This window comes from Camelus bactrianus, chromosome 13 (assembly GCF_048773025.1).
Source record: "Camelus bactrianus isolate YW-2024 breed Bactrian camel chromosome 13, ASM4877302v1, whole genome shotgun sequence".
NCBI lineage: Eukaryota > Metazoa > Chordata > Mammalia > Artiodactyla > Camelidae > Camelus > Camelus bactrianus.
In genome coordinates this window covers 51,410,572-51,427,256 of record NC_133551.1, presented here as the reverse complement: position 1 = coordinate 51,427,256, position 16,685 = coordinate 51,410,572, and the positions used below count along the sequence as shown (strand labels likewise).

At 50.2% G+C, this 16,685-nt stretch overlaps 2 protein-coding genes and 1 long non-coding RNA gene across 25 annotated transcripts in view; 2 read left to right on the top strand and 1 right to left on the bottom strand.

Moving 5' to 3' along the window:
* Positions 1–8,138, top strand: part of MACF1 (microtubule actin crosslinking factor 1) — a 311,004-nt gene extending 302,866 nt beyond the window's left edge. For 16 of the 22 annotated variants that reach the window (XM_074376771.1, XM_074376770.1, XM_045520294.2 and 13 more), the window contains 4 exons: positions 2,327–2,538; positions 3,071–3,181; positions 5,710–5,839; positions 6,677–8,138. In XM_074376771.1, the coding sequence (XP_074232872.1) occupies positions 2,327–2,538; positions 3,071–3,181; positions 5,710–5,839; positions 6,677–6,933 (710 nt within the window). In that variant the 3' untranslated portion in view covers positions 6,934–8,138. The remainder of the gene's footprint in view (positions 1–2,326; positions 2,539–3,070; positions 3,182–5,709; positions 5,840–6,676) is intronic. The other 6 variants (XM_074376774.1, XM_074376773.1, XM_074376762.1 and 3 more) reach the window with 1 other exon arrangement.
* A 319-nt stretch (positions 8,139–8,457) lies between these two features.
* LOC141579607 (uncharacterized) lies at positions 8,458–11,934 on the bottom strand. The gene is made up of 3 exons (XR_012511335.1): positions 11,532–11,934; positions 10,653–10,736; positions 8,458–10,413 (listed from the first exon to the last, which is right to left on the bottom strand). It is a non-coding gene; the product is annotated as an uncharacterized LOC141579607 (long non-coding RNA).
* Positions 11,935–12,060: 126 nt separating this feature from the next.
* Positions 12,061–16,685, top strand: part of BMP8A (bone morphogenetic protein 8a) — a 37,491-nt gene continuing 32,866 nt past the window's right edge. The window contains exon 1 of one of the 2 annotated variants that reach the window (XM_074376778.1): positions 12,061–12,666. In XM_074376778.1, coding sequence (XP_074232879.1) covers positions 12,330–12,666 — 337 coding nt within the window. In that variant the 5' untranslated portion in view covers positions 12,061–12,329. The remainder of the gene's footprint in view (positions 12,667–16,685) is intronic. The other variant, XM_010959951.3, reaches the window with a different exon arrangement.

The window sequence follows — 16,685 nt, the reverse complement described above, 5'->3', positions numbered from 1 at the left end:
ATAGAACAGAATTATAAACAACATAGGGTTGGTTAAATAAATTTATGCATGTATGTCGAAATAATACTTTGCAGCTACTTGAAGTTGGAAAGACACTGTCAAGCATGGAGGAATGTTCCTGATATTTTTGTATCTTTCATGTATACACAGACACACACACACACACACAATTGTGCAAAGGAACAAAGACAGCAACTTTTTAATACTGCTGTCCCCTAGATTGTACAATAAAGCAGTTTTTATTCTGTTTGTAGTTTTTTGTAGATTCCAACCTTTCTACAATTTAAAAGCATCCTCCTGAGGCAGAAATTGTCAGTGACCTTTGCCAGAGTGATTGCAGTGGTGTAGTGGGGATGGAAGCCTGAGTGGGATGGGTCAGTGTAGGTGGTGATGCAAGGAGCCAGGGGCGGGCAAAGGGTAACTCCAGTCCCGGCTCTGCCACGGCTTTCTGTGACCTCAGCTTTTAGGAATGCTTCACTGCCTCTGTCGGTGACGTGGGGATGCTGACTGGTCACTGATGAGAGTCTAGAGCAGTATTACACATGATCACACTTTGTAAATTGTATAGTGCATGGGGAACTTGTCACTGTCGTCATATTACATTTAAAATGTCATTGCCCTCATCTGCAGTGCCATTCAGAGTCTTCCTCTGGTATCACTCTGTTGTTTTCTGGGATAGTTGGCTCAGAAGTGAACTCTTAAATGTCCGCCAAGTTTAAACAACATGTCTGAAGTTCTATATGGCTTAGGGCCACAAACAGTTCTTTGGGGTGCCCAGTGCTCATCTGAATAATAATTCCCACTCATCAGTGTTGTCTCCATGCTTGCTGAGTGACTGTCGTTGTTCTGGGCACCTTAGCAAACACAAGGTAAAGTTTTTAGAGATGTGAAGTCTTACTGAAGTACCCAGGTTAGTGCTGAAGGAAATTCTCTTTGAGAATCATTACTATAGATACTGAGGAAAGTGCTGATGTCCAGAAAATGGATGATGAGAGAACCAAGGGCCAAGGAACGAACCTTAAGGGGCATGTTCTGTTGGGGCCTGAGAAGGGAGACAGCTTAGCATTCCAGAGGCCAGAAATCCTAGACTGTCCAGACAAGAAGGACTCTTAGACATCAGTCAGCTTGATTGATCATCTCGAGTGAGCCTGAGGAAACTGAGGCCCAGGGCAGGAAGGATCCCAGTTGGTGGCAGAGCCTGGACTCTGACTTGGAAGTTTTGATATCCTAACCCTTTGAACCTGATACTTTGGTATGTTATGTCAACTTAACATATTGAAAAGACTTTGGATTTGATTTAGTAATTAAGAACCCCTCTGCTTGGACACCCGTGCAACCTGATTTAAAATCTACCAAGATTCCTCCAATTTCTTGAGGACATTTGAGGTTGGGCAGGAGAAAGGGTGGGCACAGTTACCTGAAATCTTCTGAACTTGTAGTTTCTGGCCAATGTAAAAACTCTAATATAGGAAAGAATGACACATCTTTTACATTTATTAAACATTTGTGTTGGCTCTACTTGGTATCTTCTGAGCGAATCCAAATTTTGGGTTCTGGTCTGAGGGGCTCCAAGAAGCCCTGGGAGAGCACTGTTGGTCTTCAGTGCTGCTTCCAGACTCTCCAGCCAGACACCCTCTCCCCCCGCAGGTGTGCCCTCGGGTTCCCTCGCTTGCAGCTCTTCACCCAGCCGTTTCTCACTGGCAAGTTTTGTGCATGGTCTAGATCTTTTTCTCTCTCTCTCCTCCCACATGTTTACTTCTTAAAGATACCATCTTGATCTTTTTACTGGACTGAGTTCCTGGACCCCTTTCTTTAGGATTGTTATCCACTGAATTCAAATAGAAGAGTCTAGACGATGGAGATTTCAGTGATCTGGTTTTCTTCACTGTTCCATTACCGTGTATCCTGTAAAAGTCAAGCAAAAAGTACACATGTACCATGAGAGAGAAAAGAGGGGTTTTGACTTAACCTCAGAGGTTTGTGAACTGCTGCATCTGCTTTCCCTTGACCAGTTACAGTGTGCTTGCCCAGGGGGACAGCGGCAGGGCAAGATCGTGACCGCAGCATGGGGTGGCGCCTTGTGTACAAAGACTTCTGTATTACAGCGCACCATGGGGCTTTTAGTTAATGTGTCTGCTTGGGTGAGAATCATGACAAGACTGATAAATCATGAATTCATCCCTATTTTAAAACAATCCTTAGATGGTACTAAACTGTAACTTATATAACGGTCATCGTGGGGTCAAGCAGCTGTATGACCATCAAAGATACGTATATTTTTAAGATTAACTGTCATCATATGTGTGTGTGTTTTTTCCCTTTTTAGCACGAGGTAGAACTAACATCGAACTTAGAGAGAAATTCATCCTACCTGAAGGGGCATCCCAGGGAATGACTCCTTTCCGATCTCGGGGTCGAAGGTCCAAACCGTCCTCTCGGGCAGCCTCCCCTACCCGCTCCAGCTCCAGTGCTAGTCAGAGTAACCACAGCTGTACATCCATGCCATCTTCTCCAGCCACCCCAGCCAGTGGTTCCAAGGTACGTACGACCTCCACGGTGGCCTCCTGCCTGGCTCCCATCTTCTCAGATGTCTGTAGTTCAGTGTAGCCTGTGAAAGACTCCAGGGAGGAGAGGAACTTGAAGACATACAGACCAAGCCCTACTAGACCAGGCTGGCCAGGCCCTTGTGGTGCACAGATACGGATCTTTAACACAACTTCAGAGGACATGATTGAAATAGAACTCGGGTGGTTAAGTCCAATACTCTTCTTTCCACATATTCCCATTTTAAGTTTGAGCCCGTCCAGAGTTAACTAATCTTGAAAATCCAGGCACTGTCTGTGCAGCTGGAGCTAACAGAGAAGGTTGTTATGATGGGTTATGGATGAAGAATGCTATTGCCTTTCTGCCTGGTCCCTTTCATCCCGTTGGACTGATGTGCATTTTATTTTGTTTTCTGTTTCTTTAAAATTTAGTGTTTTCTATTTATTTTTTTTATGTTCCCAATTTGCTCCCTTTCTGTTCCATTTTCAATTGTTCCCGTCCTTCCCTTTGGATTTCCGTTTCACAGACTCCACTTCAGTTCTCTCGCTGTTATGACAAACCCTGGTTGGTAAACAGTAAAGCTGGCACCCCTGTCAGGGACAGCCACTATCCTGACCTCCAGCTGCCCAGCCCCGAGGTAGAGTATGGCTTTGCTGACTAAGGACACAGTCAAGACCAGACCCTCGCTAATGCCAAGAACTTGACCAGCGCTCCTTCCTGACACGAGTCCATGCTCTGTTCCATCTTTGTGGTGCTTGCTCTCACAGCTGATTCATCTCGTCCAGTGTTTTTCAGGGGTTTCTAACTCGGATTCACCAAAATTGGACATAAATAAGAGATGCCTAAGACTGGATTGCCTAACAACTTCGTAACAGTCACTAGAACGATATTTGTTCAGGATGATAAACAGTGGTCATTCCTGGTGATTTGTTTGATACTGTTTATAACCAGGCCTCTTGGAATCTCCAAACGTATCTGACACAGACGAGTTATGAACACTTGAAATTCATCTATGGTGCATGTTCAGCAGGGTTCTATCTTTGCTTAGGACAGAAGAGTGGCTGCCCCCCCCCCCCCCGCCTGGAGCCACATCCCTGGGGTGATTGGTATCACCACACTGGTCCGAGGTGTGGGTGCTGCCTCCTTCGGCCACACACAGTATCGGGGAACACTGCTCTGAGGCTCAGATTTTAGCTTCTGAGTTCCTTGGCCTAGGCACTTGAGTTTCTGTAGCCTTGATTGGAGTACACAACTGTGCCAGCAGTGAAGCACGTTCAAGTGCAGTCATTAAAACGCCCGAGCACTTTTGAAAGAGCAGTGTTTCAGAAACAAAACGTGGACTAGTGGCTTGTCTGGCAGCCGTACAGTCTGCACTCCAGCTCCTGCTTGGAAACATTGGGTTCTTGTGCCTCAAAAGATAGCATTGCCTTTAGTCATGTAAAGCTTCAGCCAGTGAAGGCAGGAGGTACAAGAAGCCAGTGCCCGTGAATGGACTGCTGCTTTGGGATTCATCTGCTCTGAGCTAAAATTCCAGTTCCGAAATGCATCTGGTTTAAATCATGATCTGGGGACCCACTTCCACTAAAACCCCAAGACTCAGCCTGCTTTTCTTCTTCCTTATTGGCTCCAGTTTCATGAAAGTCCCAAAAGTTCAAAAATTTTAAATGTCTTATTTATGAAGTGCCAATTTTCATAGGATTCTGATAGATCAGCCTTTTTGTTTTGTCTTAAGGTTTTACCTTTTGTTTCGTTTCATTTCGAGGTTTCGCCTTTCCTTACCTACTGGTGTTCCGCAGGCCATCCCGACGCGGACGCCCAGCCTGGGCTCTCTGGGGCTGTGGTCCTCCCAGCAGCAGTGCTCACGAACAGTAGCTTCTGAAACTGGTGCTCTTCCTCCTGTGTGGGCCAGGAGGGTTTGTGCTTGAATCCCTTTCTGTCGCTTTTGCTCTTTCTTGAGAAATTAAAGATACCCAAGAAACACACAGAAATGGGTTGTTTTACTCTTATATTTGTAAAAACATCTTAAAAGTCCTGGAAAACAATTTATACAGTTGATTTCAAGGAAAAATTAGAATAGCATGCTCTGGCCTGAGTGATACTTAAAACAGATTTAAAATATTCTTTCTCCAAATTGAGTCTTTTTTTAAAAAATATGCTCAGATTTGATGTGGAGCTCCTACCAGCAGCAGTAATGATAACGTGCATTTATCCAGCTCTTTTCCAGTTGAGGAAGTGCTTCTACACATGACTGACTCATTCAACAAGCTTTTATGGAGCCCCTCTTCTGTGCCAGAGGTGGTTTTAGGTGCTGAGGGTATGACAGGGAACAAAACAAAGTCTCTGCTTTTATGGAGTTTATGCTTTAAATGTGGGAGATTCAGGCAACAAACAGGGAACCTCCCTGGGCTGTTGGAGGAACAGCCAGGAGATCGGTGTGGCTTCAGTGGACTGAACCAGAGGGAGTGTGGTAGGAACGAGGTCGGAGAGGCCGGACCTGCCCTGATTCCCAGAGGGAGAAGTGGAGGCACAGACAAACTGCAGAGCCCAGCCCCGAGCCCAGGTCCTCTGGCTCCTCGTCAGAGCCTTGTTCCTGGTATCACAGCCCCACTGCTGTGCACTTCTCATCATTTATTTCATCACCAAGTCAAGTAGTTTAATCTTCATTCTATCAGTAAGGAAACAGAAAGATCTGAACTTGACTGAAGGTGCTGCGCCTGTGCAGTAGAGACTGCGGTAATACCTGGATTTCCATGTTAAACATTTGGGGCTAGAACTCACACATCACATTTCTAACCCCAAAACTTTGATACTTGGGACTGCTTGGATTTCTTTCCCTTTACTCATTTACCGTATTTTCTGTTTGTTGTAACTACTGTAATCTTACTGTTTGAGGATTTTTTTTTTCCATTTCTAGTAGAACTTTGTCAATAAGATAAAAGCTATTGGAAGACATTTTGAAATTTTTAATTGGAACATGAAGACTTTATTTTGGGAATCCTCAAAATACATGACTTAGGATACTTCCAAAATCTTTGTTTTCCTGGACTTTTAATTGGCTTTTCAATTGATAAGACTTAAGGAGGGCTTAAGTAGACCTTTTAAAATTGAATTTCTCACAGATTTCACCAAGTAAATATGACCTTTTTTTTTTTTTTTTTTTTAAAGGTTATTCCATCATCAGGCAGCAAGTTGAAAAGACCAACACCAACTTTTCATTCGAGTCGAACATCCCTTGCTGGTGATACTAGCAATAGCTCCTCCCCAGCCTCCACAGGTGCCAAAACCAGTCGGGCAGGTAAGTACCTGCCCCAGCACTTAGGCGTCTGGATAAGGGGGAGTGGGGTGGCCAAGCTAGGAATTCGGGAATGGCTTAGCAAGGCTTCGCTGCTCCCCGAGGAGCAAATAATGAGAGTAGCACTGAGGTGTGATGCCCAGAAACAGATGTGCAGGATTTCCTGTTGACCTTTACTTTTTCTCCTGTCAGTACAACTCGCTGAACCTTGCCTTCTGAGAGCAGGTGCTCCCACAGCCAAAGCCAGACCACTTGTTCTTGATCCAAAATGACTGTATTTGAGGGAATGCAGAAGGAAGAATGGGCCTCCTGAAGTGGGGCCTCCCTCACAAGCCCATCCAGTGTTGGGATGGGCATTTTGCAAGTCATGTTTCCAACACTCTGTGTTTATTATCGCTGCTGGGGAGCTGAGAACGTCAGGGAAAGATCCCATCTGTTCACCTGTTGATGTTCCCACTGGGTTCTGTTTCCTGCTCTATTTGCCATCACCTTGGCCCCATTCTCAGCCTGCCCACACAGTTGTCAGGCTATCTTCTGTGCCATGGTGATGGGGCAGCCCAGCTCAACTGGCTGTGGGGGCACATGGGGTAACACTGCTGCTGATAGAAGCTGGTTTCTAATCCCAGGAGGCACGCTTCTCAAGTGGAAGCGCAAAGCCAGAAGAAGTTTCAGTGATTTCTGTGTAGGTAAGGGGACCGGTTCAGAAAGGTTCTGGTTTACCGAAGGTCACACAGTGTATCAGATGGTATTATATCAGAACCCTGGCCTCTGGTCACTTGTTCCCCACCCCTCTCCCCATGCCATCTCTATTAAGTCTGCTATTTTATTCTTAAATTCCAGACCCTAAAAAGTCAGCCAGTCGCCCCGGGAGTCGAGCAGGGAGTCGGGCCGGGAGTCGAGCCAGCAGCCGGCGAGGAAGCGATGCCTCTGACTTTGACCTTTTAGAGACGCAGTCTGCTTGTTCAGACACTTCGGAGAGCAGCGCTGCAGGGGGCCAGGGCAGCTCCAGGAGAGGGCTAAACAAGCCTTCCAAAATCCCCACCATGTCTAAGAAGACCACCACTGCCTCCCCCAGGACTCCGGGTCCCAAGCGATAACACTGTACAAGCACCCCCAAGCCTCTATATCCACTTTGAATCCTGCTCCATACATTGGGTGTATATTTATTCTCAACGGGAGAAGTTATATTGTTAAAAGTGTAAAAGACTAATTGTGTTATGAAGCTGCCTTATTTTTTTTTTTCTTTTTGTAAGTTACTATTTTCATGTGAATATTTATGTAGATAAAATTTGCCTCCTGGTAACCCTGTAATGGATGGGGCCCAGAAATGAAATATTTGAGAAAAAAACAAGCGAAAAGGTCAAGATGCAAATGTGTATTAAAAAAAAAAGCCTCTAAATAGGGTTTCTGCGCGGTGCAGGGTTGTAAACCTGCTTTATCTTTTAGGATTATTCCTAAATGCATCTTCTTTATAAACTTGACTTGCTGTCTTAGCAAGATAAATTATATTAAAAAAATAAGAATCCTGCAGTGTTTAAGGAACTCTTTTTTTGTAAATCACAGACACCTCAATTAGCAAGAACTGAGGGGAGGGCACTTCTGACTGCTTTTTCCATTGTTTTTAATGTTGTGTGATTTTAGCTGAAGAGAGGGAACCTTGTCTAGGTAACGTTTGCACATGATACAGCAAAAGGAGTTCATTGCAATACTGTCTGAATACTGTTTCAGTACTGGGTGTTTAAAGGGCAAATAGCTGCTAGAATTCAGGGGTAAATGTAACTGTTCAGAAAACGTCAGAACATTGGGGTTTTTAAGAGTCCTGGTTTGTAAATTCCTATCCAGCGCGGCCACCAATAACTCCTGTGCTCACCAAGACCCAGGCCGTCGGCAAGGGAGACTCCTCGGGGGCACTGTGAAACACAGATTTGTTTATCTGCATTTTTTGCTATTTATTTAAAATGGTCGATCAACTTCCCACAAACTGAGGAATGAATTCCACGAGCCTATTCTAAAAACGTGGACATAAACACTCGCTCGTCCTTTAAAGGAGTTCACCAGCACACTTGTTAACAAGTCCCGTTTGCTTCCGTCTTTTTTTGTGCGTAATAAAGTCGGCTGACCAAGTGACCATGAAGAGGGGCTGTCTGGGGCTCCTGTTTTTTAGCTGCTGTTCCTCTTCAGCTCCGACCATGTTGCTGTGTGATTATCTCAATTGGTTTTAATTGAGGCAGAAACAAGCTCTACCAATGAACTGTTTAAAAACCAGACACACTTTTGTATTAAAATTGCTTGCAGTAACAAACATTTTGTATTTCCTGCTTTTCTTCTCAACCATTACCTTACATATAACATGTTTCTCTGGGGTATAATTGTGTTTGAGGTACTTCAGTGCATTATTCACATCAAAATTGATGGATAAATTATGGAGCTCATTAATAGATTTTTTCTTGTATACTTTATCCTCGTTCATTTTATTTAACACAGGAACAAAAATAATCAGACTATTGTTCATGTAAATCTGTAGGGATATCTGCCCTTGATTATAGCAGTACAGGTATGTAAGAAGATTTTTATTTCAGAAATCACAAGTCGTGGGGTTTGAAAGAATGGGGCCAGTTTCTCACAGTTTGCTAAAATTTCTAGTTAAATGGTAGAATTTCAGAGGTGGAAACAAATTGGTCATCACATCTAGCTCCTTGGTTTTACAGATGGAGAAGCTGAAATGGGGAAACTGGGTGAGAAAGTGATTTGCCTGAGATCGCATAATAAACAGAAGTGGACCTGGAATTTCATCTTCGGCTCCCAATCTCTCTGGCAGTTCTGTTCCCTCCACTTCCCTGGTTGGCTTTATAATCCTCAGAACAGCCAAGTATTAACTAATTCTGACACCAGGAATGAGACTAGGGGCTAACTAGAGAACTTGGGAGGTGAGTGGTTCAAACCCAGCCACCGGTGTTTGATATTAGGCCGTACTCCCCTTGTGATACAGGAATTTGGTTGCCAAAGCTGTTTGAGACCAGATACCCAAATGAAAAGGAATCTGCAACCTCGTGGATTCTGAAGGAAGTGCTTACTCAATTCTCCATGGAATTGAGTAAATTCAAGCTGACAGAACGTGGTGTGGCATGGTGTTTTCACCCAAATCTGCTTCCCACTCTAGGCCTTCTGGTTGCAGAAGCAGCTGGAAGCCTGACATCCATCTTCTCAGAGTCTGGACCATGATCACTTGTTTTTCTTACCAAGTGGTTCAGGTTTTCCCTCAGTCATTACAACAAGCTCAGCTAGTGGTGGAATCTGCAGAAAGTATATTTCCATTCAATGAACACCTGTATGCAAGACCATGTGGGAAATACAGGGCTGGTAAGAAAAGGGTTAAAATAAAATTACTGAGTTCTGTGATGTTAAATTTCAGTTCAGCTAAACAAGTAATGCAAATTTGGTGTCTGCTGGGATAGAAATGAGGGCAAGTTCCTGGGGCCCTGAAAAACAGTAGCTAATGTACTGAGTGCTTACTATGTGCCAGTCACTGTGCTAAGTTACACTCTCATGGAATTCCCATCACAGCCAGACAATTGTGTGAGCCCCATTCATAGACGAGAAACAGCCTGAGAGAGGTTAACTGGCCCAAGGTCACAGAGTTGCCAGGTGACTGGGGAAAGCCCTCCTTTGACACTACTTTCTCCAAGAAACTTCTCCCATGTCAGTTCCCCTCCAGGTCAGGAGTTTCCAGGATTCCACTCACAGATCTCCTGCCCCATTCCTCTACCCTTCCAAGCACTTTCCCGGCCCCTCTGTCAGAGCACAGCCTTCATTCTGCCTTCAGGAACACTGCATTCAGCCGATGGTCACCCCTGTTAGAGTGGGGGCCGCTCGGGGACAGGGAGCTGGTCTGTTTCATCTCTGGCTCAGGGCATGGCACAGAGCGGCCCCCTGTGGTTGTTGCTAAATTGAGTTGTGGTGACGCCCTTTGGAATGGCTAAAACCTGCTGTTTAGGTTTATGGGAATATGAGGTTAATTGTTAAATAGCACAGCTATCTCCACTGGTCCTAAATTGAGATAAATTATTTCTGTTATAAGAATCAGACCAGCACTTGGCTGCTCACAGTCTTGCTGGGAGGCCAGCACTGTATAATATGCAATGGGAGAATTATAGGCTAGATTTGAGGCCCCAAATGATGTGTTGTGGACTCAGTGCAGAGGGAGTGCAGAGGGATGCCCAGGGACATAGAGAGGGGGGCAGTGAAGGGGGCAGGAGATTCAGAGACCCTGAACAAGCCTGACAAGGGACACCCCCTTGACTCTGCCCCCTGCCTCTTCATGCAGTCACGAAGCCCTGTGGATTCAGCCTCCTAACAGCTTTCTCTGCCCTCCACCACATCTCCATTAGAGGTTCATTGTCATCGTCCCCTGACACTTCCCATTACTGTACCTGTCTCCAGCTGTGGGCCCTGACCCCAGTCTACCTCCCTCCAATCTATAGTCCCCTCTGCATCCAGGCTCTGGTCTTGCCCTGGGCACTTTCAGTGGCTGATATGTAGCATTCTTGTCCAGGTTTAGCAGCAGTATGGATGTTTACCTGTTGGGTAAAAGGCAGACTAGACATGAGCTTAAGGCACCAGCAAATGATTGTTCAGATATAAGATTTGATATTTTTTAAGTGTGAATGTTTATGAGGAAGTGCGAATTTTATTGGACATACATTATTTTGAAGTTTAGTCTTGAATCCACATTGGGGGACCATAACCGTCTGTGGTTCAGAGCCCTCAGCCTGGCCATATGACCCCCAGGCTCTCTAGGCCCCACTGAACAGCTCACCTGCAGGTGCCCACCTGCTCCAGGCCAGCTCCACTGTTGTGTGACATGGGGGAAGTCCCTTAACCTCTGTTGCCTCAGTCTCATCTGTTAAAAGAGAGAAAGAGTCATTAATGATATCAACCCTATACCATTGTGTGAGCATGAAAGAAATGATACAAAACATGCCTAGCACATGGTAAGTTGGTAAGTGCCAATTGGCACCTGCCATTGTTATGCTCCCTCCAGTCTCAGGGCTCGACACCAGTGATTTCCTCTGCCTGGACCGCTCTCCTCCTTCCGACCTTTCCTGACGTCCCTACGGATTCCTTCCAGCCCTCAGAGCTGAGACTAGGTGAGACTTCCTCCAAGCGCAGCGCCTTAACCGTAAGTGAACGAACGCGGTGAGAAAGCACCAGGCTGTGTAGAGGAGGGCTAGTCATCGAGGAGTTTCCCCGAGGGGCCTTCTCTCGCAAGAGCGGAGAGCCGTGACAATTAAGATGCGCAAAGGCTCAGGAAGGGCACCAGAGCTCCTTGACTGGCGGGAGGCCAATGCGCCCGCGCGCGCCTGGATCCACACTGGGGTCCAAAGGGCGCACAGCGGCAGCTGGCGGTGACCGCGCGGCCGCTGGAACAGCTGGGGCCGCCCGCTGGAGCAGCTGGGGCCGCCCGCCTTGGGGTCTGGCGGGAGCGCGCGGGAGCCAGGTGAGTGCGCGCACCCGGAACAGCGACGGAGCATGTGTCCGGGGAGAGGTCCCCAGTGGTGCTCGCAAGGGGACCCTGGGCTGGCGCCGGAAGGCCGGCGAAGTGCTGCAGAGGCGAGGGATCCGGGCCCGGCTGCTGCTGGCAGAGGCATGCGCCCCACTTTCCGAGCCTGGCTGGCACCTGCGGGCCCCCCTTTACCTCTAGACCCGACTGACGCGTTCCGGGTCTCGGGGCGACACTCCGCGCACCAAGGCAGAACTGACGGGTCACTCCACGGGCAGGACTAAGACTTGGGATCTCGCCTGTGCTGGGCTCTCCAGGGCTCGCCCCGCCGGAGCGCAGATTAGAAGTTCCCCGGAACACGCCTCTACCGTGTGTCCCCAGGCCGAGACCTGGCGCCCGCCCGACGACGCGGCCAGCAGCTAGGAAGGGAGCCCAGGACGACCGCGAGGCCCCCTAAGGCTGGGCTGCGGGCCCCTCGCCCCGGCCGCCCACCAGAGGGTTGCATCTCGCGGCTCTAATAGCCCGGGCCCCCAACCCCTACCTGAGGCCCCTTCCCCCGGGGTCTGTCGCTTGGCCACGACCACGCCCACGCTCTCCCATTGGTCGGGTCCGGATGGGGCGGGACCTGACGGCTCCCAGCTGGACTCAGGGCGGCAGCGGCCGGGAGTCCGCGCCTCCCAAACCCCGACGGGAGCTCTCCCTCCGCCCCTGCGCTGAGAGGCCTCAGCAGCAGCGGGGCTGGCGGGCCCGGCGGTACAGACATATTAGCCGACGGTCCCTGGTCCCAGAGGAGCCACTGCCTGAGACGGTGCGCCCGCGTCCAACGGCCCAGAGCCGCGACAGGCGCCGCGCGCCGGGCGCGCTAGGGACCCCTCTGTGTTCACGGACGACGCCCGCTACCGACCGCCGGTCCCCAGCCCGGCCCGCCACTTTGCCGTCGGGCAGCCCGGCCGGGAGCGAATGCGCGCGCGGTGAGGCTGCGCAGGTGACGCCATGGCCGCGCGCCCCGGGCCGCTCTGGCTGCTGGGCCTGGCGCTGTGCGCGCTGAGTGGCAGCGGCGGCCCTGGCCCGCGCCCCCCGCCCGGCTGCCCGCAGCGTCGCCTGGGCCCGCGCGAGCGCCGCGACCTGCAGCGCGAGATCCTGGCGGTGCTCGGGCTGCCCGGGCGGCCCCGGCCCCGCGCGCCCCCCGCCGCCGCCCGGCTGCCCGCGTCCGCGCCGCTCTTCATGCTGGACCTCTACCGCGCCATGGCCGGCGACGACGACGAGGACGGCGGGCCCCTCGAGCGGCGCCTGGGCCGCGCCGACCTAGTCATGAGCTTCGTCAACATGGGTGAGAGGGGGCCCGGGTGGATGGCGGGGACCCCGCTAGAAGGCCCGTGGTGGACGGCAGGCTGAGTGGCCTCTGGGGGCTGAACACGGGCTGCCGGGGCGTGTGCGCCACCTCGGACACCTGCCAGGAGTGCCGGGGGTCACCCTGTCGTGGACACGGACCCGGGGGAGGGGGAACTGCCCAGGTCAGGGCAGCTAAGTCTAAGGGGTGTGCGGGTCGGTGAGCTGTGGGACGAGGAATGACAGACGAGGGATGTGAGTCCCGAGGGTGTGTACATTCACTGCCCTCCCAATACACCCGTGAGTAAGAATCGTGTAGTGTCGGGTGGACCTGGGCAGTGTCAGGAAACTGGTCCTGGGGAGACAGTAAACAGAGGCTGTGATGCTGTCACTGAGATAAGGGCGGTACTGATGAGAGGGACAAAGTTCAACTTGGAAAAACCTGGTCACATCATCACAGTGACCAGAGCTGAGATGAGAACCCAGATGTCCTGAGTCCACAGCAGCCTCTTCCCTGGGCCAGAGCCCCAGAGCCTGGGGCGGGGGTGAGCTGTCAGGGGAGCTGATGGGGAAGGAGTAGACTGTGAACTCAGCAGGGCAGGAACTGTGGGCTTGTCACCCTGGGCCCAAACCTGGGACATAGCTTGACATGGAGTGAGTGTCCAGGCCTGTGAAATGACGCGATGGGCAGCTTGGACCCTCTTTGTTCTCCTAGACAAAGCCCAGCCTTTCCTCTCTGCAGAAATTTTACTCCAAATCATGGAGCCATTTACCCTTAAATTTCTCAAAGATAACCTTTTCCATTACTAAACTCTTTAATCTACATTCATGAACGTATGTCCCTCATCCATCCACTTTGCCTTCTATCTGTGGCCAGTGAAGGCAGGGGTTGGGGCTGAGGCAGACACCAGGCTGGACCTGGGGACCCAAGGACTTGTAGCTCAGCCCCAGGTGGAAAGAGCTGGGGGCCCAGGGCAGGGAGAGGACCCTTGCCAAGGTCACCAGCCTCCCTTCACCTTCAGCATCGCCCTTAACCCTCCCAGCAACCCTGTTAGCAGACATGACATTCATCCCCATTTTCCAGAAGAGGACAGTGAGGCTCAGAGAGGCAGTGTCTCTCCCAAGACAGCATGACCTCTACGTGGCTGAGCCAGGACAGGCCTAGGTTGTTTGACCCTACATCCAGCGCTCAAGGAGGTGACATTTCTGTGCCAGGAGGGCAGGCTTTCAGGGTGGAGAGAGCTTTCAGAGGGATTTAGGCAGAGGAACTCAGGGGTCGGAGCAACAGCAGGTTTTGTGGGGTCTTTAGCCATTTGCTTCCTAGAGTGGGGCAAGAAGAGGGGACAGTCAAAGAGACCTGTCCTCCCAACACAGAGCTGGTGGGGGGCTCAGGTGGGGGAGCGAGCAGCAGGAGGCAGCTGTTAACCTCTGCTGGGAGCCCATTCCCAGGCACAAGACTCAGGCTGGTGGGTTCTGGTTGCTGCCTTCCTGGTCAGGGGGCAGGAGTGGGAACTTGGGACAGAGGCAACCATATGTGAAGCTGAGGCTGGAGCTTTGTGCTGGGGACAAGCTGATCCAGGGTTTAGGACCAAGAAGAGCTATGGATGCAGTCACCTGAGAATGCCCCCAGGGACACATTCCATCAGAGTGAGTCACTGCCTCACCCACATCCCACTTCCCCAGCATCCCCTGGGTCAAGGCGAGCACAGCCGTGGTGGGAGCATCTGCTATGAATCAGGCAGCAGCACCCTAAGCTCAAATGGACCTGGTTCCCCTTCTGCCTCTGCTGTGTGATCTTTGGCAAGTCCCTTGCCCTCTCTGAGCCTCATATCTCTCCTTGTAAAGTGGGGCTCCTAGTGATCTGTCCTCCGAGTTGTTGTGTCATTGGTTGATAGAGGGTGAGGAGCAGAAAGTCAGCCCTCTCTTTTGGGGTGAACCTGACCCTAGTCAACCCAGTCCCTCCCAGCTGCTACCCAGCCTTGGTGTGGATGTGATGGAAATGTCCCCATGTGTCTTATAGACACGTGAAACCCAGAATCAGATTTTAAAAGCCAACTAAAGTGTTTCTACCTATTTTTAGAATAAAAACTAGCACTTAAAGTTACATAGCCTTATAAGGCCTTGTTCATCCATGTAGAAACTTGTGAATTTGTTTTATCAACCTCATTTCATGGGCTCAGAGAGGTTAAATAACCAGCCCAGGGCTGCACAGCACATCCGTGGCATCATCCGGGCTGTGGATTCCCAGTTTCTTCCCACACCATCTCTGTGTGTTTCATGAAGATTTAAGGCCTCTTACGCTGTGAGATTAACAAGCAGATCTTTGTTCAGTGGAAGCCCGGACTGTGGGTGGGTCCAGCCAGCTGTCAGAAGGGCCTTCTTTATTCTGATGTACTAATTGCGCTAGTAAAACTCTTCAGTTAGAGTGGTTTTAACCAGTAATTACCTAGGCTGCTGTGGGGCATTAGACACCTACCAGGATTGTTTCCTCCTTTGGAGGCCTTGGCCCCAGGCCCCTGAAGGTCAGCAGCCCCTGAACCACCGAGGAATCTAATAGCAGACTGGCTGTGGCATCAGCGCCCACGCCGAGGCTCCCACACCCATTGCCTCCAGCTCTACCTCTGCCGTCAGCCTCACTGGCACCTGAGAAGCCAGGCCGGGTGCTTGCCCGGGCCTCTGACCATCAGTGGCAGCTGTAGGACCCAGAGGCCTGGGCCTCTCACAGGCCTCCCATCCGTGGGTCAGTGGCAGGTGCCCACGTTCCAGGTTGAGAAACTGAGGCACAAACAGCACTGCAGGCAGAAGTCTAGCCAGCAATGAATGGGGCCAACTTCACTTTTGTCCTGACCCTTCCCTGAAGCAAACCACTTTATTCCCGTGGTCTCGGGTGGTTGAGGACAGGGGTGTGGATGAGCTGAGGCTGTTGGATTTGGGAGACGCAGGGCTCAGTGCAAGTGAGGGATCCGGGTGGGGTCCTGCTCAGCCCCCTGACCTTGCAGGGTGACCTTTCACCTCCATGAACCCCAGGGTCACTTTCTTTGAGTCTTTACTAGGGAATTCTTTCATTCTTTCCTGAATTCACTCAACAAATAGTCACGTGGTACCCGCTCTGTGCCAGGCTCGGTTCTAGTTACTGGAATGTAACAGAGAATGAAACAAAGTCCCTGTCCTGGTGGAGCTGACCCTCTAGTGGGAGAGACAGAGAACAGTACATCAGCCATGAAGTGACTGTCACATGGTCTAGACGGTGACACCCCTATCTGGAAACCAGGAGGGGATGGATGACAGAGAGCAGGTAGGACCGGGCCGGGGGTTCTGACCTGAGACTCAGACAGAATTTGCATCTTGACTCCACCACCTACTGTCAGTGTGATCTGGACTTTCCAGTGGACCTCTTGGAACCTCAGTCTCCTCCTCTGTAAAATGGAGGTACTCACGGTACCCACCCTAGGGGCTGTTCAGGGACTGTGTGAGATGACAGCCAGTGATGACCACGTGCCCGGAACCTCCCCGTCTGTCCTTTCATTTCATCTCACGTTGGCTGTCACATGTTTGTTTTAAAAAGAGGACAGGGAGGCTCTGGGAAGTTAGGTGATTTTCCCAAGGCCACACAGCTGGTCGTCCCCCTGCCTGCTCATCCTCTGCTCTTGTCCTACACAGGAGCCGCTCCTCCCCCCAGCCCCGGGCCCATCATCAGGTGCAGGACATGCTGCTGAATTGGATGGTACCGAATGTATTTTATGAACTGAGGATCCTGTTTTTAAAGTGTCTTTATTGTTGGGAGTTTGCAGATAACACATGCTTGTTATACAAAACTCAGACCACCCAGGAACATATAACACGAGTGCCCCTGCGAGCCCTCCTCCTACCAGTCAACCCCCCAGGCAGCCTCTTTCTGGTTTCTTTTAACTTGAACTTCGGGTGGATGGAATCATACCGTGCATACTCTAGGTCTGGTTGTTCACTCAGCACAATTCTTTTCAGAGTCATCCATGTTGTAGCTGTAGTTTGTTTTCTCAT